This window comes from Anas acuta, chromosome 2 (genome assembly GCF_963932015.1).
Source record: "Anas acuta chromosome 2, bAnaAcu1.1, whole genome shotgun sequence".
Taxonomy (NCBI): Eukaryota; Metazoa; Chordata; class Aves; order Anseriformes; family Anatidae; genus Anas; species Anas acuta.
In genome coordinates this window covers 98,762,523-98,784,811 of record NC_088980.1, presented here as the reverse complement: position 1 = coordinate 98,784,811, position 22,289 = coordinate 98,762,523, and the positions used below count along the sequence as shown (strand labels likewise).

General features: G+C 33.7%; 1 protein-coding gene across 14 annotated transcripts in view; it reads right to left on the bottom strand.

Annotated features, from left to right (window-relative positions):
• The window catches only part of NETO1 (neuropilin and tolloid like 1), an 82,848-nt gene that overhangs the window by 50,976 nt on the left and 9,583 nt on the right, over positions 1–22,289 (bottom strand). For all 14 annotated transcript variants that reach the window (XR_011092873.1, XR_011092874.1, XR_011092876.1 and 11 more), the window contains exon 4: positions 16,979–17,227. Coding sequence is in view for 9 of the 14 variants with exons in the window: in XM_068671370.1 (XP_068527471.1) it covers positions 16,979–17,227 (249 nt within the window). In the remaining 5 variants the exon portion in view is untranslated. The remainder of the gene's footprint in view (positions 1–16,978; positions 17,228–22,289) is intronic.

The following is a 22,289-nucleotide window of genomic DNA, read 5'->3' as shown; positions in this document are numbered from 1 at the left end:
TCGTTTTGGAAATGAAAAAGCAAAATCTGTATCTTTATGTAGCTTCTTGCTAAGATTGGTCAAAATACTTAGACAAGAAATCGCCTGAATGAACTCTACTAGAAAAGAATACATGAATACAGAGATTGAATTTGGATTTCTCTTTTTTGGGTACACAATGGCAGGATTGATAAATTGCATGATATTGTGCCTGCTTACCTCCCCTGTCTGCTCTGTCACCTACTTAGAGCAGGTTCTTTCTCCATTGTAAATTTTGTATGGACAGGAACCAAGGAACCGTTCTGGAAGGTGAGAGGTCACGTCCTCAAAAAGTTTTTGGGCTATTCAGTATGTGCAGCTAAATTCCAAAAGTGAGAAGTACTTCTTGATACTGCATTATAGACGTACTCTAAAAAGGAGAGCAGTAATGGGCAGCAACATCATACTCTGAGACTGCTCAATGGAAAGAGGAAGTCTGGGGTCCTTGATGATCTGGGTGGGATTATTTGGCAGATAATTTTTATTATGTTAAGTATCTGTACTTGCTCCTGAATGCCCCAATTAGGAATCAGATTCCCTTCATGCAGCACAGTGGTTGCATATACTTAAGGGGCTGCATATACTGCCAGTTGTCCAGAAATGTCTGAACCAAGAATGAATGAGCTCAGGAGCCCACTCTATCTGAGAATAGCAGCCAAGCAATCTCTGCTGACAAAGTGCAGCCGAACCATGAGGACTGACTCTCAGTCATCAAGGGCAGTACGGTATATGTGTCATCCCAATATAATATCTCAGTGGCTTCCTGTGATTGACTAATTGTGTCTAAACTTCACTAGGAAGAAAGGTACAACATAGAAGTGCCATAGAGCCTTTCATGAGTGATGTTGAATATGGCCCAGTTATGCAATTTCATCATAATAGTATCAAGGCTTAGGGTTTGTATCACTGATTTGTTAAAGATGACTCTTAACAATCCAAGAAAATAATACTTTCAATGCACTCTGCAGTGCATAGGGAAAAATGACTCAGAAGGTTTAGCCACAACTGGTTGCTAAGCGTTACTTTTTCAGACTGAATCAATTTACAAGTTTTTTACTTGCTACCACTACATAACTGTGCATAATCTTTTCAAAGAAGCTGTTCATGTTACAACAGTCTATTTCATAGATTTACCAGGAAAGAGAGAGAACCTAAAGGAATAATTTTTCAATATAAAGTAACCATTGTGAATTTATCATAAGGGAAAGGCCTTCCTTGTATTTATTTTTTATTTATTTATTTATTTTTTAAACCCAGAACAAATACACTCACTGCAACATTCCCAATTATTTTGAAGAACTACATAGACCACACAGTAAGATGCATTTCCAATACAGACAGAAACATCAGCATTGTGTTTATACTACCTGACAACCCCTTGCTGTAGCTGTCCATGCTAGCTATGGCATATAGGTTATGTCATTTTTGTGAAGATAACTTCATCTTTCATGAGAACCACAAGTGTCTCCTCTAGTTCTCATGTGTGAACAGTTCATCTTCCACTTTAACAAGAGATCTCTTTCTATTTCCAAATATTTTCTCTTACTGCCTAGCAAAGCAACAGGTGTACTTTTGTTAAAGTGAATAACCTTATGAGAATGGGAATCTAGCTGTGTTTGCAAAAATGACAGATTGTTTAATCATCTGGCCATATAAGATACTAGAAAGAAGAAATAGACACAATACTCTTGAAAATACGATCCTTAGAATGGAAAGTGAAATAGCCATAGTACAGTGCCTTTCATTAGTTCACTGTGCAGCTTCAAGACTTTGGGAAGTTATTGGATGAAATGTATTGTAGAGCTCTCCTATAACAAAATCTCTTTATGATTCCAAAAGCCAATGTCATGGGATGTTTTTTAAAATGGAGTAGAAATCTGTAGACATTTAACACAAAGGGAGAAGTCTAGATTTTCACTGCACTTCACTGGAGCCTGAATGCACTGTTTCTAAAGGAAAAAATATATATGTAATTTATTAAACCGAATCATTAACACTAATTGCTATTGTGTATGCCTACCACAGATGGTGGAATAGCCACTTTTATCAAATAAGAAGAACTCTAAAAAACCAGCAATTCAAGGAATTGCTGAGGGATGCATATCAGCACCAAGTCCAAGAAACATCTTCAATGAAAAAAGTTCTGTCCCGTCCTTCCAGGACACATAACAGTATAGCTTACAGTAATACCAGTTTTGCTTTTCTTTCACCTGCTTTTTGGAGGTTTATTGCCTAGAAATCATTTTCCTTCAGGGAGCACTGAGCTATTGACCCCAGCAGTTTTCCCAAATTTACATATCACTCTCTACAGGATGTGAAGATGGGTTTTCATGAGCTTGGAGATATCTTTTCACTGTCTTTTCCTTATTAATATTTTTAACAGCACAGTGTAGAAGTTTTCACTAGGGGGAAGATTTTCAGGATAGGCCAGTTCTCAGAAAAAAAAGCTGTGTGTATTAAATTGTGAATTCCTACTTAAATTACCCAAATAATTATGAATTTTACATTTCATTATACAGGATAAAATCTAGATATTTAAAGGATATAAATAATATATGAGAAGAGAGCAATAACCCTTCCACTCTTCCCAGCATTATGCAATTCAACTTCTCCTGAGATTCCACGAGGAAGACACTTTGATAAGTCTTTCTCTACCTAAAGATTTACAGCTAAGTTTTTGCCTTACATTTCAGCTGCTTTCTGTTGGTTACAGCTTCATGAGTGACATTCTCTTTTGTTTGAATAGATCATTTTGATCCCACTTCAGGCAATTAAAGTGCCAGAGTAAAATCCAAACCACGATTAATTGCTAATAGTGACATAGCGTAGACATAATCTGTTAGAAACAAGACACCAGTGCAGTTGAGACTTCTATTATTTTGATGAGGAGAACCCTACTGTATGCTTTACTATGTATTTGACTAAAACAAACATAATTCATATTAATCCTATCCCTAAATAGTTTTCACTTAAATTAATTAATAAAAAGCTTTGTGCATCAGTAACAGTAAGCTACGTTTTGCCATATATCCACATGAAAAAATTAGCAAGGTGATAAATTCTAAAACAAAATGTCCTCAGCCTTTCAAACATTTTCTTTAAACAAGATCCTTGGAATGGATTGTCAGTTCTTCTGAGTATCACTTATGTCACATACTCAATGTTCATTAAATGATTCCAAAACTGGTTTATCATAACCATGAGGGAAAAAAAAAAAAAAAAAAAAAAAAGGTGTGTGTGTGTGTCTGTAATCTAGAGTTTGAACAGATTTATATTTATGTCTAATAAAAAATAATAATAATTAAAAAAAAAGTTACCTCTGGTTTTCCTTGTGACAGAAACCCCACTCTTAGTCAGGTTAAAGAATGATTATATTCAACTTATTACATAATTTAAAATTCTGTTTTCATAGCTTGGGAATTTAGATTTAAAAAATTATAGTTTCCATAAAAACAAATATTAAGTTTTTCTTCTTTCTTTAAAAAATACCAATCTGAAGCAATAATTTAATTACCACTGGATTTGCTAACAGTTTTAATATTCATTTTAACATAAACAGGTTTATGTCCACAATCTAATATGAATTTAGCAATTAGTGTATTGAATATTACACTAATTGACTAGCTCAGTATCATGAAAAAAATGAAAACTGGTCTTCTGCGTTGCATTCAATATTAAAAAAACATTGTGATCCACTGCAGTACACAATGTTGTTGCGATTTAACCCAGCAGGCAGCTAAACACCACACAGCCATTTGCTCACTCCCGTCTACCCAGTGGCATGGGAGAGAGAATCAGGGGTGGGAGGGCTGGGGGGTGGGGTTAAGGTTAAAACTCTTGGGTTGAGGTAAAGATAGTTTAATAGGATGAAAGATGAAGGGAAAATAATAACAATAATTGTTAATTATAATGATAAAAGAATCGTAAAATCAAGTGATACACAATTTTCACCACCTGCTGACCAACGCTTTGCTTGTTCCTGAGCAGAGGATGTCTGTCCCACCCTAGCCAACTCCCACAAGTTTTATTCTTCATCATGACACCATATAGCAAGGAATATCTCTTTGGCCAGTTTAGGCCAGCTGTCCTGGCTCTGTGTGTCCCCTCTCAGCTCCTGGTGCACCCCCAGCCACCTCACTGGCAGGGCAGCACAATAAGCTGAAAAGTCCTCAATAATTAAATTTCATTTGACCAGATCAAGTTTCTGGCTGCCAAACAGCAGGATTTTTCCTAGCTTGATTTGAAAGAGTCATTTAAAGCTTTAGTGATAAAAAAAAAAAAAAAAAAAAAAAAAAAAAAAAAAAAAAAAAAAAAATCATTTAAAAGCACGTGGTAGATCATTGATATAACACACATATATTGGAATATCACTGACATGAAATATTCTGGAATACAAATAACTCTATTACTGGTACAAATTGTCATTTTGGGGAGAGCATAAACAATTAAGGAAATTCAAATTATCCAAATATGATTTTTAAACTACTACACTAATATGCATTTTATTAAATTTAAAAAAAAAAAAAAACAAAAACTTATTTTGCAGAATTTTAGCATGAACTTTGTAGTTGATAGCAGTTAATAACTATAATCCATAAAATCAGATCACCAATAAAGAATAAAATACTTTTGATAAATTTACTGCATTCTCTTTTAATATTCATTTCAACATCGAGTTTAGAAATGAGCTACAGGAAAGAAAGGAAAGGAAAAAAACAAGAAATAGTATCATATGATCTTTTATTAACCCACATACCGAAGCCAGCAGATTTGATAACATTGTCTCTTGAGCTTCAACTATCAGATAACATCTGGCAAATGATGTTTGTAAGTCCTGTTACACAACATCTTCTGGCTTCTCAGTGTCATCCAGGGGACTGATACGTGACCAGAATAACACATTTCATGCTGTCTGCTTTTGTCATGCTACCACAGGTTTTTAACAATGGATGTGCTAAGGCATCAGTTTTTTTGAATTTGATTCTAAGAAAATATTTGGCATTCCTGTTCTCATCATCTTTCTCATGACTCAAGCAATCTTTCTTAACACAAACCACAATGTAGTCTTTCAACATCAAAGTATTCAAATAACCTTTCTCTAATGTATAATGATCTCTGAAGCAATGTTTTAAAGTGTTGTTCAAAAGCATTTACTTATTTTTACAGTTTTGCAATGATTCTCAATGATTCTTAATATTCTCAGTTGTTTGGTAGATGTTACTACCACAAAAGTTACTTTTTTTTTAAATAGAGTCCATTTTAGACTATGTAGCCTAGACTGAGACATTTTGTCTCACTGAATTTAAATTCTCATCTGCAAATCTATATGAGGAAACACTGTTGTCATTAATCTAGTGAGTTACAGACTATGCTTTTGTCATGCTAAGTACATTCGACATAACTAAGTAGAGTCTTCAGAGCAAGAATAATTTTGAGGGCACCAGATCTCTTGATTTCAAAATATGTTTGTGTATTTGAGTATTTGTGGTATTTATGATATCATTTTATTTATTTTTTTTATGAACTGAAAATGTAAGCAGGTGTAATTTTGCTGCCAGTAGTATCACTTCATTTATTTATGAATTACTAATATATTCCTATTGAAAAGTTCTCAGTCCTTACAATTGCAAAAGATTTGTTTAGATTGAGAATATCATAGCAGAGCAGAATACCAGACTAAATCTAACACATCTGACTCTGTATCCAACATCAATGATATGATTAAAATCTCATCTTGAAACTGGAAAACAATTTGGTCCATTAAACTGAAAATTTTCTATATTGTATGAAGTTGAAGACAGTGTTTTTATGCATGAGATTATAATACTTAAATAGACTGCAATGGAACTACTTTGAAAAAACAAAATTTACATTTTAGGAAGACATGAAGAGTAAAGGAATTCAGTGGTCTTCATTTAGTAATCATAAATGCCAACTTTGAAAATAGTCTTAAGTATCACCTTGCATTAATAAATAAAAATATATTTTTATAGATAATATGCAATTTCCAGCAAACAAGCTTTTCTTTTTTGTTTGTTTTGTTTTGTTTTGTTTTTAGCAAAAGGGGAAAGCTGCAAATGTATAAAATCTAATTGAAAGATAATGAATTGGCAGGTCAAAATAATCTTTTAAAATTAAAATATTTCTAAATCTAATTTTGCTTAAATTCTGTTTATGTCAGTAAACATCTCAGCCTCTAATGCATTTATATTTGTTCCTAAATGTGCTAAGAAGATAAGTGAACAGAGATTGTAGGAATTCCTAGGTGTCTCCAGATTGCTGAATAAATAGATGAGGTTACTAAGAAATAAATTAGTTTAAAATACTGTCAACAACATATAACATGGAAGACAGACACCATTCTCTGGAAGAAGAATGGTGTCTTTTTTTTTCAGTTTCTCCATTTTTGGAAGACAACTTCTCAATCCTGACTTCTACTGAATTTCAAATTCAGACAGAGTGAGGATATAAGATTTTGGAGAGACAGAAGATCATCTTGGCTTTTTCTAGGTACATTTTGTTTGTAAAGATTTAGTCTGAGCCTAACTTCCAATTTCAGAGAAAGGAGTACATAATAATACACACACACACAGAGAATACTTATTTTTAAAAAGAGACAAAAAGACTCTTTTCTTATTATTAACAATTAGATAATTGTTCCTTTCAAAAAATTATCTTCAAATACTTCTCCATTTTCATTTTAAAAAGCTCAGATGCAGTACCAACAGATGCAGTACCAAAAGTTGACATAGTGGGAATGTATCAAATATCTATTCATCAAAATGTATCAAATATATATTTATTTTATATTCAAAATATAAAATCCAAGGAGATTGAAAAACTAGTATCACTGCATTTTATGAGTAGTAAACCTGACTGACAAACTGAGTTGGACTAAAAAACATAGCTGAATGAATTGTTCTATGAACTATTTTTATATACAGAAAAATAGTTGCAGATGATTTAGAGTTGGTATTTGTTTTGTTTTTGTTTTATTTTGTTTTGTTTTGAAGAGCAAGGATGTCTGGAAGAAGAATAGCACAGAAAATGTCATTCTAACACATACAAAAACTCAATTTATTGTCGCAGAATTTAATAAAGGAAATGTAATAAAGGAAAACAGGGAGTTAGTGAATAAACTTAGTCTATCTTAGGTTTACAATATTGGTTAAATAGACAGTCACCAAATTGATATAATTTGAGTAAAAGTAGAAAACTATATTTTGATTCATGAAAAGAGTTGAAGAAATGGTAGTTCAGTTCTCCAGAATAAATAAATATTTCAGTTTGACATAGGTCAGCAGATGGCAAGGTGGAAGACAGTATTTGAACATACCTTTAAGTACCCATGGTGAGATGCCAGAGATCTAGGTATGTGCTTCAAGGTAGACTTGTCCTGAAGTGTTTTACTAAACTGGGACTAGAGTTAGTAGCTTGTCAGTTCAGTATTTGAATATAGCTAGCTTAAGCAACTGTTCTTTGGAATTATTATTTGGAGTGTATAAGAAAGTAATTTTGGTGACTTTTGATGGATTACAATGTTAAATTATAGTTGCCTTTATTATTATTTGGCCAAAGGGTCTTAATGAAATGCACATTTTTTGAAGAGAAGAAAAATAATGATACCTAACATTTGGACTTACGACAATATAAATTGTGTGCAAATTGAATTTTTTTTCAACATATATTGAACAAAGATGATTCACTGGCTTTCCCAAGCAAAAGAAAAACATCAGCTGAGCTAGTGGCATTCGGCATGTAAAGATGATTTCAAAGGTTTACAGGAATGGAAATTATCCTTCCTTCCTTCCTTCCTTCCTTCCTTCCTTCCTTCCTTCCTTCCTTCCTTCCTTCCTTCCTTCCTTCCTTCCTTCCTTCCTTCCTCCCTCCCTCCCTCCTTCCCTCTCTCTCTCTTTCTCTCTCTCTCTCTCTCTCTTCCTTCCTTCCTTCCTTCCTTCCTTTCTTTCTTCCTTTCTTTCTCCAATTTCAAAGCTAACTTGTAAGACACTTTCAAGACACAGTGTAAGCTACATTCCTCGACATTGAAGAAACAGATTACTTGAAGCTGGCAAATTCTGGATTCTGATTTTCTCAACCTTACACTTCTGACCTGAAGAAGGTGCTACTCATGAGTTTGTAAAGGAATATTGTTGCCCAAAGGGAATTAATATCAGAAGGAAAAAAGAAAAAAAAAAAAAAAAATCTTTAGTCTACTCAACATTGACAAACATTAAACTGGACTCACAATAATCAGGTGACTTACATGAATCCACTATCATCATCACATACTTCTTAATTATAAATTTTCATTTTAAAGTTTGTATTCTTTTAAGATTTTGCTTAAAATCTTTTTTTTTTTTTTTTTTTTATTTGCTATATACCTCAGCTACAGTTACTGAGATGGACTTTATTCATAAATCCTGAAATGGATATATATGCGGTAAAAGTGTATGTAGTAAAAAGATCTGGTCAATAGCTTGAGTTAGAATATAATTATACAGACAGACTGTGAGAGAGGAAGGGAAAAACAGCTAGAAATAAGTCTGTGCATTTAGAAACTTGATTCAAGCACATGACTTTCCACTACTTTCATGCATAGCCATGCAGTTGCCATCTATCTCACAATAATTTTGTATTTCTATTCCTCATACAGAAAATACTCTTTATTTCTCTACCACTTAAGACCACTATAATAATATATTGAAGATTGTAAGGTCTTTGATATCCCATAAGAAAGAAAGAGAAGACAGATCAAATGCATAGATAAAAGGTGGGACAAAATTTCTACTGAAGTTGAAGTAAGCACAGTCTTGCTTTTGGATATGGGCATCAAAGAAACTCAAATGTGATATTTAAGATGAAAGAATTGCACAGTCTTCATTAGTTAACAACTAATAAACAAATCAACATTGATTATATCACTCAATATCAGAAAATATATATTAAGATGACAACATATACCCACTGGAGTTGAAAGTATACAAAACTACATTCAGTAAAAAACACCTCAGTACTGGTAAGAAAAAGAGGCCCTTTGGATCAATTTCTTGACAAAAAGTATAAATACTAACCTAAGAAAATAAATGAATGCTAAACATTTTTTTGAGTATACATACTAAAAGCTGACAGATGGTATACTTGAATTTGACACATTTACTAAGCACTGCATATTGTAAAAATATTCAATTCTAGGAACAGAAACATGACTGACTTTTTCAAGGACTACATTATGTAGAATAAGAGCTCCTACTTATTGGGCAAGAACTTTTTCTTTGTTACAATGGACTTACTAAGGTCAATTACTAAGGTCAATTTCTTTAAGGAGAATTAAAGAACTATACAAAGAGTACAAAAACCTGCTACGGAAAGCTGTATATGTCAATAAGGAGGTTTACTTGTTGGTGTTAGATTTGAGAAATACTTCAGTAAAAGAACAGATGATAAAAAATAAAAGATCACAGTTACTTGAACCTATGCAAATGTCAAATTATCAAATATAGATGAAAGAAAACAAGTGATATAAACATGTTTTTGTATCTAACATAAAAACATAACTTCATATAGGGACAGCTAAAGAATCAGACCACTTACAGGTCTGTGGCTACAACAGAAAATAGCTTCTCTGCCTAACAGAAGGGCCACAGTCATGCTGATTAGACAAAAGTACTGAGATGATTGTCTAGATTTATTGGCCATAAACCCCATAAACCTGTAGATACAATACATAAAGATGAAAATTTAGCTGCTTAAGGAATGGATAAGTAAAGAAGAATAATTGCTTCAATTCCACATTCACATTGCCAAAGTCACCAACAGACAACAGTGCCAAGATGAGGCCACAACAGAATCACCCAGAAATGCATCCCAGTAGAACTGTTAGAAAATCTGCTGAAACAGCTTTGAAGAGCATTCAAAAACTCAGTACTTGCTACATATGAAGTAAGAAGTTATTAATTTTTTATCTGAAGAAAATAGGTGTAAAAGTGTTTGAATAATACCAAGTAGGATGTTTTATAAGTTTTGGAAGTGCTATTCTGAATAGCTGAAAATGTTCATAGTAACCACGTTGCTTTCCACAACCCCTTGTGGAAAAAGACTACCCAGGCTTTCTGTTCAGTACAAATTCTGTATTACCTTCTTTTCTGTATTATTTCCAAGTGCTTCACAAATGTTACAGACAAATGTTTGAAAAGGAAAATAAATGCCTAGGGCTCACTGGTTAAACACTTTGCAACAGTGTTTAAAGCAAAGGTTAACCACTCCGTACCAAACCTGGGTCTCACCAATTCAGTGTACTAATAATGCAAAGACAAAACTGTATCCTTAGGTGGAAAAAAATATAAGAAAAGTCACAAGTCACTAAGGTGCTCGAGTGAGTCAGGAGAAGGGCAACGAAGCTGGTGAGAGGTCTGGAGAACAAGTCTTATGAGGAGCAGCTGAGGGAACTGGGGTTGTTCAGCCTGGAGAAGAGAAGGCTCAGGGGTGACTTTATCACACTCTATATGTAGACTAGTAGCAAGGTGGGGATTGGTCTATTCTCCCATGTCTCTGGTGACAGGACGAGGGGGAATGGGCTAAAGTTGCGCCAGGGGAGGTTTAGAGTGGATATTAGGAAGAACTTTACTGAAAACGTTGTTAGGCATTGGAATAGGCTGCCTGGGAAAGTGGTTGAGTCACCATCCCTGGAGGTCTTTAAAAGACATTTAGATGTCGAACTTAGTGGTTTAGTGGAGGACTGGTTAGTGTTAGGTCAGAGGTTGGACTCGGTGATCTTGGAGGTCTCTTCCAAACTAGATGATTCTGTGATTTTGTGAAAAGGATAATATTTAAGGAAAATTCTCCTTTGCCTCTAACATTTTTCTAGATTTCTGAAATAATTAATATTATAGACTATTTTGAAAATTAGAATCATGTTGTAAAACTGTAGCTTTATATTAAAAATCTTTTTTTTTTTTCTCTAGTACTATTTCTGAATTCACATCTAAATATCTAAATTTGTTAAAGTTTTAAAGTTTCTTCCCAGGTGCTTCTGAAAAGATAGATTCTTTGTCAGGGAAGTGTGGTTCCTCTGTAAATAGTATTTAACAGTGCAACACCATAATGACCTTTATTGGTGAGCTCACAATACAGCAAGAGAAGCTGTGGAAGTAAAAAATAATTATTTGTACTTATACTACATTGCACTGTCCTAGTAAACTTCCTTCAGAAGTCTGTGTTCAGCTAATTGTGGAAGACACACAGAGAGAGGCTCTTGGAGGGAGGTGGTGTGGTACTGATGGCAAGTGGAACAAAGAGTCCATAACATAAAGAAAGTAGAAGAAATTGGCTTGTGCAGCCAAGCAAATTGACATCTTAAAAAAGATATGATAACATCTTTATGCTGCAGTGGCAGGTACTCCTGGTGGGAACAAACAAACAAGCAAAAAACAAAAAACTAAAAAGGTATTTCAAAGCCAACAAGTAATATTGGTGCAAGAAAACAAAGACATAAACTGACCATGAATAATTATAAGTCAGAAATCTTAATAATTTGGATTCTGAGACAGGGCTTCCATAGGAATGTCCATATAGAAAATAACTAGATAAAATAAACAATGAAAGTCTTTGAAGATCCATTAATAAAGGAAAACAAATTCGAATATTTATGCTATGAGTTAGAAACATGTTGCTTACAATCCTAATGTGAGACAATACTACATGACTTAGAAAGCCCCTTAGCTCCAATGTTTATACACAGTCAACACAAATGTAATTCTCATGTCCTCATTGAAAGCAGTTGTTAGAAAACCCTGCAATAGTTCTTCCTCCCTCCCCCTTTCCCCCCCACCACCGCAATATTTGAATACTTAAAACTATGTCCTCTATTTCTATTGTTTTTTGTTTGTTTGTTTTTACAGCAAGACTAAACAGAGTAGCAATAATATGGTAATATGATACTTTCAGCATACAAGGATTTCTAAAACAGGAAGTTCAGTAATTGTCTTTTGGGTATTGTAGAAAATTAAAATAAAATAAAATAAAATAAAATAAAATAAAATAAAATAAAATAAAATAAAATAAAATAAAATAAAATAAAATAAAATAAAATAAAATAAAATAAAGTAAAATAAGGATGTGATAAAAAGGTAATATGGAATATGAGAATCCTGTAAGATCTTATATACACTCATTTGCTCTATGAAATAAATCCTTTTTAGCTTGACATTTAAAATAAACATATTACTCCATTACCTTCTGATACGCATGGTACTGAAATACTCTGGATGTAAGCCTACAGTTCATAGAAGGTGTCTGTAGCACAGAGCAAAGCAAATTCCCTTGAAAAGACAACATTTACATAGCCAATCATGATTGTAATTGTAACAAGAAAATTCATCATCCTAAATGCTACAGTGAAATTCGTTCTTATTCACAAGACCAGAAGTCCTAATACATTTATTATGAACAGCAATGTAGTGCCTGATTGTTGCACACTTGTATGGACACATTAAAAATTCATAACTCAAAGAAGCTGCTTGTAGCAATTTGAAGTGCTGAGGACTAGAAACCTGAGTAAATAAAAAACTCAAACAAAATAAACAAACAAATAAAAAATATTGTTCCAGCTCAAAAGCTTAAAGAAAAGGTTATAACGAGTCATTTCACTGATTTCAAACCAACTCTTATCCCAAAGGATAAGACTGACACATTCAGAGTCACATATACGACTGGTTAACTGTTCAGAAAACAAGTATATTACAAATTGGCTAATAATTTTTGTCACAGAATTTAACTTGAAAGCAATGAGACCATTTTTCTTCAAAAGCAAAGAGACCATTTCATCACTCTGAAGAGAAATGGAAAAAAAAAATAAAACAAATAAAATAAAATAAAATAAAATAAAATAAAATAAAGCAAATAAACTGAACTAAACTAAACTAAACTAAACTAAAATAAAATAAAATAAAATAAAATAAATAAAACAAAACAAAACAACAAAACCAAACAATACAAAATAAAACAAAACAAGTAAAATAAAATAAAATAAAAGCAGGTGAGCAAGCCCTTACAAATATTTTTCACCTGTCCCAGATGGCTGGGAGGCTTAAATATACAAGTCCAAGACAGGACTTGGACATTAGGTGCCAAAACGACTTGACAATATCTTATCTAACTTCTTTCAAACTGCAGTTGAATTCAGTACACCCATAATACTGATTTTTCATCAGTCCTAAAATATGGACCTTCCCCAGTCAGGGTGAATTTCAGTGAGGGTGAATTTTGCTTGTTTTTTGTTTGGTTGGTTGGTTTTTGTTTGTTTGTTTTTTTGCTGTCCATGATGATGTTATTATTGTAATATTCTGACTTTCTACTTGTACCAGTACAATGTTAAAGTAAAAGTACCATTGTTCTGCTTAGACAGTTTTATGCCCCACTTTTCAGTGCATAAGAGTATAAAGTTTGTTGTTTTTTTTTTTTTTACTTTTCCATTATCAGGCAGTTGAACAGAAAGCATTACTGACTGAGCTTTATATTAATGAGGCTAAATAAAAACACAGATGGTTTCTATTAAATGATGGAACTGCAAGTAATGATGTGCTATCTTAAGCCACTGTCCTGCAAAATCAGGGACTGGGATAAACAAAAATCTGATTATTCGAGCTGAGTAACACAGCCCAAATAAATGTCCTCTCTCTGTCTGAATCCTTGTCTACACTAAAAAAAAAAATGAATCATGAAGAATTGTTTTCAAGAATAAGTCCCATTGAAGTAGTATTCGAAACAGAAAGACTGGACTAGACAAAACAGTGATTCAACATAATTTCAGAAAATGCTTTTGATACTAACTTTTTAGGAGAAATGAGGATAACAGATGGAATACAAGGACACAGAAATGTGAAATGAAATTTGTGCTATAGGCCTTACAATGATCCTGAAAGTGATGAAACAAGAACAAGGGACATTTAACATGTGATTCATTTTGTGTTGTCTTTCCCTAGCCAATCTGATTTTTATTCAGAATGAACCAAGGAACAACCTGAAAATATTGTAGTCTGAGATGTTCTTTCTATCATATCTGAGACTTTTAAACTTTCACATATACAAAATATTGGAAACTTTATTTTACTTCCAAATTACATGTTGTTATTACTGGCATTTACCTAGAATAACATAAAAGAAAAAGACAAGTACTTCCCTTACATTAAAAATATTCAAGCAAGATTCCATACATACAGCTTTATTCAAACATGTTTTGCTTAACCCTAAGACTTATAAAAATGAAAACATAAATAGAATCTTTTCTCTATTTCTGTCTCTATTTCTCTTATTTAGAGGGTTTGTTTTGTTTTTGTGTGGAGTTCTGGAATTATTTGTCATTGAAGTCATTTGTTCTGCTAGATTTCATCTTTCAGAGTGCTGAAAGTGCTTTGAGAAAAATAAGTACTGTTCTATTTAAACAGAATAGAGCTTATGACAAGACAGTGATGCTTGTCCCAAGATGCCTGAGATCCCAACCTGTTGAGAGACTTGTGAAATTCCAATGGTGTTTTGCTTTGGTTGATGAAGCTCAATCTTTGCACAGTCTAGGACTCTGACAATTTAAACTCCAAGAGGTCAAAGAAATTATGAAACAGAAAAGGCTTAGTAAATGCAAAATAATGCTCTATTCCTTAGAATTCTTCTATATAATTTATTTTTTAGGACTTAATGTTAACTAGTTTTAAAAAGCCCCAGGTGACAGGGCCCTTTCCTTATGCACAGACTAATAGGTCTTCATTGGAACATTTGTCCAGTTACACTAATTGATCTTTTTCTTCTAATTTCATCTAGTTAGCTGTTTTTGTACACCCTGAAGACATAGTAAATAATTTCTTTTCCTGTTTCTCTGTGCACCAGTCAAATAGTAATAAATGGTTGCAGCTTCAATTTAGTCAAATTTACTGACTTATTTTTTAAATTGTCATACTTACACACACAACCACACTCAACATCACATTTCTTTTTATCAACAAGCAAAAGCCTTGGTCAAGATACCACTGGCAAAGGTAGCAGTTGAGGAACTTTTCAGCAGTGTGTCAGGACCACTCCAGTGGAGACCATCAAAGACTGATGGTACTAAACAGACGCCTCTATTGTTTTCACTACCAGGATGGAGAAAGCTTCCTACACAAGACTGCAGTTAGATGGAGTTTGTTGTTGTACTCAGTGAGATGGAGGCAACAAACTGCATCTGCCTGAGCATCAGCTGCTCTAGACAGAAAAGTTCCAGAATTCTTTTTTTTTTTTTTTTTTGGTCATATTATTGAATATTTTTTTTTAAAGAGAGGTTAGCTGAAAATTTTCTTCTGATTTTTTTCTATGCAAATAGTTTAATTTCAGAAGTAGTCACTACCAAAATGGATCCAGATGGTTTAAGTGATAATATCTGGATCCAATGCCTCTCTGCTACCCTGTTACACATTTTTGAAAGCTGTCACTGTTTGATGAGTTGACAGTCATCCTTTTCACTGCAAACCTTTGGACAGTGGATCTCAAAATGTTAGGCCTAATCCATTCCACCTAATAAACAGCTGGTCAAGCAATTCATCTAGAAAGATAGCTTCATCCTATTATTGGTGATTAAGGAGGCATAAATGCTGCTTTGCACTTGTAAAATTAATCATATCCTCATTCTGGCAAATATTCATAGAAGCCTTTTACCATTTACATAGCTTTCAAGCTATCAGGAAGAAGAAAGGAGGAAGAGGAAGTGCTGAGGAGGAAGAAGAAAGGAAGTGGAAGGAAGGGAGGAAAAAGGGACGAAGAGATAAAATAATAATAATAAAAGAGATAGCTATTGCATCCGAAGTTGGGAATAATTGATACTGCTACAGTAATATAGATATAAAAAAAAAATTGATCTCAGTGTAGAAAAACACCTTACTTCAGGAGAAAAGGAATGCTGATAAAACATGGTGCATTAAGTTGTTTTTCACCTGGGAGTTTTTTTAGTTGGAAGAAACTTTAGGTCCTGCTATGAACATCTTTTCACTCATAATGCTTATCTCTTTGAAACAAGGACATGAAATCTAAAGCAAAGAATTTTGGGGGAAGATGGTGAGGAAAATGACAAACACCCACTGACAAATGTGTGGAAAAAATACGATTTCATCTATTGTCTTTGCATTTACAATAGATATTTCTATTCAGATATATATCTGGCTATCACATCATTCTCTAAAGAAATTCTGTGTTTTATTGCTCTTTAAATCTTCTAAATATGTTTTCCTTCTGGAATACAGTATATTTTACTAAAAAGAACATTGAACTACCCTGTGTAATTTTATAAGAATTTTTCTTGTATCAGAGAAGGCCACAGAAAGGAACGCTCAAGTAGTCCTGGTATCTTCTATAGTGCTAGTGGAATAATTTAGAAAGCAGAATGTTGAGCCAGTTAATTTTAGTAGATATTCTAAAAAATATTCCACCTAACACAACAGTTGAAACAATAGTGACATAATTGACAAAATTACATAATAATTATAGTGCTCTGGAGTAGGCTATATTAAGGTATGACTCATCACTCAAAACAAGAAAGTACAGAACTACGTCAAATACAGCAGTGCAGTGCAATATATTGTAGCTTCAGCCAAAAATGAAAACTAAGATCAGCAATCTTTTGTTAATAAGTGGAGGAAAAAAAGAACTGAAAGTTTGCCTAAGAATATTACCTTACTTTAATGAATTGAGTTTAAAAATTGACAAAAAGGGAATAATTGTACAATCTTAGACAAAACTGTATTGAAATTTTCTTCCTTGAATTAGCCTTACTAGTTATGCAAAAGATATATACCTTATACCATTTTCTTATCTATGAATACTTTCTTTGATATTAAATATAGTCCTCATTAATATTAATTACAATGGCACAATTATACATCATTAACAAAGTTACTACACTAAGATTTTTCTATTAAAAAGTATGATGTTTTGTACTCACCAGGTGTAAAATTATATCGAGCAGAAAACCCCATAGATTCCAGCTCACCATCAGCAAAAAATTTAATCCACAGAAATCTGCCACTGGATTTTATCATAGGTGGATTTTGCTGTCCACAGAAACGTCCAATGATTGGGGAAAAGCCAAAAGGTCCATCTCGTACTTCAATGTGGTCAAATTTACACTCCCAAGAAGGTTCTATGGAATATTTTTCATCAAAGTGTAGTTCAATGCATTGTCTAGGGGCAGCTAGAAATTAAAAGAAAATGAAATAATTTACTGAACCAAAATCCTTAAAATCTGAAACAAAATTAAGAGTATCAAATATATATTTTTTTTGAATCTTAACATATGCATCAACTTTTTCCTTAAAAAAATATATTCTGTTTTTGAAAATTAGTACAATCAAAAAATCATATGCTTACTCATCTGTTCTTCTTTTAGAAGTGCTTATGACAGTAGTTTTTAGTGAAACTAAAAGAGATATGTATGATGTAAAACAACATACAGCTTTGGAAGAATTGGTTCAAGCACAAAATCTTTCAAAGGATCTTATGTATGTGGAAAAGCACATACATACATTGTTTTGAGGGGAAAAGTTAATCAGAATACTTTTTAACCTAATGAAATAAAGTCTGGTGGGAACTGTGCTATAGGACTAAGCACTCTGTTCTTATATGTACAGCAGTCAAGGACTAGCTTGAGTATAATCATCTCATTTATAACCTAGGAAGAGTGAAGTGAAATTTCATTTAAGAATGAGAATGAAGCAAAATTAACTAAGAGTAAAGAATACTCTTAAAAAAAAAAAAACTTCAAGAAACTTATAATAGTCACCTCAGAAAACAACAACAACAACAATAATAATTTATATCATTCATAGCTTAGTATCAGTATTCATAGGCTAGTAGCAGTCACAATGACCTCAAAAACAAGATTTGCCGGTCATTCTGTGTAAAAAGCAAAACTCTTATTGTTTGAACTACAGCATTTTGTTAAAAGGATAAAATCATAGTTTTGTCTAGAAATTTTAAGATGCAGAATCCCTGGGGTATGTACTCCTGCATTGAATCCTGTCCATAGCTAAAAATATAGTATGTGTACAGATCTTGGTGTAATATGCTTTTTTCTTCTAATAATGTTTTCTGCTAAGACAAAGGTTTCTTGTGTCACTGCATCCTCCACCTCTCATGGGATCATGTTCTACACCTTCCAAATATTAGAAGAGACTGAAATTGCTATGAGCTTTGCCCAAGTTATCAGTTTTTTCACATTAAAATATACAAGATCAAACTCCAAGCTTAACATGGCAACTACTGCCACTCTGGCAGCCAAATATCCTTTTATTTCTTACTTCAGGAACAGTGAGAAAATGATCAACATGGCCTGAAAATATAAATTTTTAAATGGTTGAAAATGAATCTTTTGGGATGAGCTCCTTAGCCACATAAGAATTGAGAACAATTAAAATGAACAAAACAAGTGGATACAAGGTAAACCTTATACTCTTACATAAGATCTGATACATACCTCTTGCAACTATCTTATATAAATTGACAGGCTCATTTTATAAGATTCTGAAGAGTTAACTCTGAAATTAATTACACAGGTTGCTTGAAAAGAAAAAATATTTTTAATAGTTTTACTTCTAATTTTAATGTTTGTGTGATTTCTATTTATTGAAATATTTAACATAGAAAAAAACAAACAATCAAACTCCTTACCTACTGTTATAAAATTGAACAAGTTCACAATTAGGAAAGTACTTAATATTGGCCCACTGTTATTTACATGACATTGTAGGTAATTGAGTTATATATATTTCTCTGTAATACTTTCATCCTGTGATCTTTGTGTCCATACAAGTTTAATAGAAAAATAAAAACTTAAAACTTTATATGGAATTATATGAAAGTCAGAATTCTCTGGAAATAAAACTATTTTGAAAGTGAAAGAAAAATAAAATCAGACAATAAAGTTTGTAAAGACAATTTATGCTACCTTGGGTGAGGTTTAAATACAGAAATACATCTTTTAGATTATAGTAATAGTCTGAATAACTGGAAGATAGAATTAATTATTTTTTTCAGATGTCATATGACACTCTTGGTGTCATATATTTACAATAAATATTATTTTAAACTTAACTAAAAAATACTAGGGGAGAAGAAAGCAATCATCACCTTTCAGTCTGTGATCACATTTTTTATGCCCCTATTCATGTAAAGAGATTTGTTGAGAGCTATTCATCATTCATCTAGGGACTGTAGAATTAAGTATCAGAAACTCCAACAGAGTAACACTTTGGGTAAACTTGAGAATTCTTATTAAGACTTGTAAGATTTATATACTCACTATACAAAATACAATGTTACTATCCTACATAAAGATTTATTTAAATTTGTTAATGTTGCAAACTAGATATGAATATTAATTCCACTAGTGTTGTTAGTGTCAAACAGCATCTTAACACAGCATATAACTCCTCTGCTTTCCATGGCAACAAGAAGATACCTGCTTCGAAAATGACCTTTCCCATTGTTCTTGTGTATATGCCATTAACATAACACATTTGTCCTCATTAAACTATCAGCGTTAGGTCTCACTATTCCATTTTATACTAAGGCTTACCAGGGCAAGCCTAGCTAAAGCAAGCAAGTTAAAATACTTAGCAAGCCTTGCTTGAACCCAAAACTCAACATATGGTAAGAATGGGCGTAAGGCCCCCTCTGAGTTATACATATCATATAGATTTTGTTGTTGTTGTTGAAAAGGACACTTAAAGTCCATTATAATCTCACTATAATATAAAAGAAGTTCTTGTAAAAGGACTTGTAAAAAGGTAAATGAAACTCAGTTGTACAAACTTAAGCATAAAATCAACTGACTCAGTAGAAGTATGGCCTGGTAAAGACTACACAATTTTTGTAGTATCCATACAGAACTCTGAATCTCACATTGCAAACTAGTTTTACTTGTTGCCATAGCATACTCTCTTCTATTTTTATTTATTTTTCAACAAAGTCAAGATAAGGCTTATTCTAGTCAAGCTCAGTTCTTGTTAAAGGATCACAGAAAATCACATCCGTTCAAGGAAAATTTGAGGAAGTTTTTACTTTTCGCCAGGTCTCCCATGGATTCAGGCTGCAACACTGGAACAATGGAGTATTGATAGTTCATCAGCACTGCTTCTCCACTGCTAAATAAAAAGGCTGGGGGCTGAGCCACTGACTGTCCTTATTCCTTCAACCATTAAAAACACCTCCTGGCATGATTGACGGTATGCCGATGACGGCATTGAGTGCACCCTCAGTAAGTTTGCAGATGACACCAAGCTAGGTGCATGTGTCAATCTGCTCGAGGGTAGGAAGGCTCTGCAGGAGGATCTGGATAGGCTGCACCGATGGGCTGAGGTCAACTGTATGAAGTTCAACAAGGCCAAGTGCCGGGTCCTGCACCTGGGACGCAATAACCCCAAGCAGAACTACAGGCTGGGAGAGGAATGGTTGGAGAGCTGCCAGGCAGAGAAGGACCTGGGAGTGATGGTGGACAGTCGGCTGAATATGAGCCAGCAGTGTGCTCAGGTGGCCAAGAAGGCCAACGGCATCCTGGCTTGTATCAGAAACACTGTGACCAGCAGGGCTAGGGAGGTGATTGTCCCCCTGTACTCGGCTCTGGTGAGGCCGCACCTCGAGTACTGTGTTCAGTTTTGGGCCCCTCGCTACAAGAAGGACATCGAGGTGCTTGAGCGGGTCCAAAGAAGGGCGACGAAGCTGGTGAGGGGCCTGGAGAGCAAGTCCTATGAGGAGCGGCTGAAGGAGCTGGGCTTGTTCAGCCTAGAGAAGAGGAGGCTCAGGGGTGACCTTATTGCTCTGTATAAGTACATTAAAGGAGGCTGTAGTGAGGTGGGGGTTGGCCTGTTCTCCCATGTGCCTGGTGACAGGACGAGGGGGAATGGGCTTAAGTTGCGCCAGGGGAGTTTTAGGTTAGATGTTAGGAAGAATTTCTTTACTGAAAGGGTTGTTAGGCACTGGAACGGGCTGCCCAGGGAGGTGGTGGAGTCACCATCCCTGGAAGTCTTCAAAAGACATTTAGATGTAGAGCTTAGGGATATGGTTTAGTGGGGACTGTTAGTGTTAGGTCAGAGGTTGGACTCGATGATCTTGAGGTCTCTTCCAACCTAGAAATTCTGTGATTCTGTGATTTTGTCCCATGCCAGTCAGAACTGCCAAAAACTGTCTTAGGCATGATGTAGTGGTACTCATTGGTCAAGGACTATTCACAACTAGTTTGGATATGTAGTATTCACTAGGAAGGTGAAAGGATGTTGGATTGTGCCAATCAGTCTTAGGCCTGACTTAAGTTTTATTATTAGCACAGGTACAGCCCATGTCCCAGCCTGCTCTGCACACTAGCCCAAATGGTTCTAGGTTCTTTCTCGTAACTCATCTGGGGAATGTAATATTTTGTGTTTCTGTATCTTCAGTGACTGTGGTCATTACAGAGTATTGGGCAAAGATAGGATGGAGTACTGTGCAAGCATCCATGCTACCTTTCCACTATGTGCTTTCAAATACACTTCCATGCTTCATCTTAGAATAAAAAATTAAATGTTTTGGTTGCAATAATCTACCTAAGTGATTCAGATCCTCCTGAAAATGACAGTAAGGGAAGAAAACATGATTAAGATTCCAACTTTAGCTGCCATTTAGCCAAAAAGGTGTCTTTTTAGAGTTATACTCTAACTTTTACAAAGGGTTTCTTTGCTATAAGTGAGTTGAAGCAAGCAGGCATTGTATGAACCCATCTCATGCCACCGTTTTGCCTTCCACAACAAAGTGTGTACAATTTTAAAACTTACGGAAATAAAGCAATAAAAAGTACAGAATGATGACTAAGAATAATGTATAACTACAAAAAATAAAATAAAATAAAATAAAATAAAATAAAATAAAATAAAATAAAATAAAATAAAATAAAATAAAATAAAATAATAAAATAAAATAAAATAAAATAAAATAAAATAAAATAAAATAAAATAAAATAAAATAAAATAAAATAAAATAAAATAAAATAAAATAAAATAAAATATAAAATAAAATAATAAAAGAGTAAACAACCAGCAGCCACCACAACAGTAAAAAGAGAATATATATCTCTTCCACACTGGAGCAGTATCTGGACATCTAATCAGAAAAGAAGGGATAAAGTGGTAACTTCTGACATCCTCATTAACAGGTAAATCATATTCACATCTTCAAAAAAATTTTTGGTGGTTACAATGTCAGAAAAAAAGATGTTATAAAGTCCA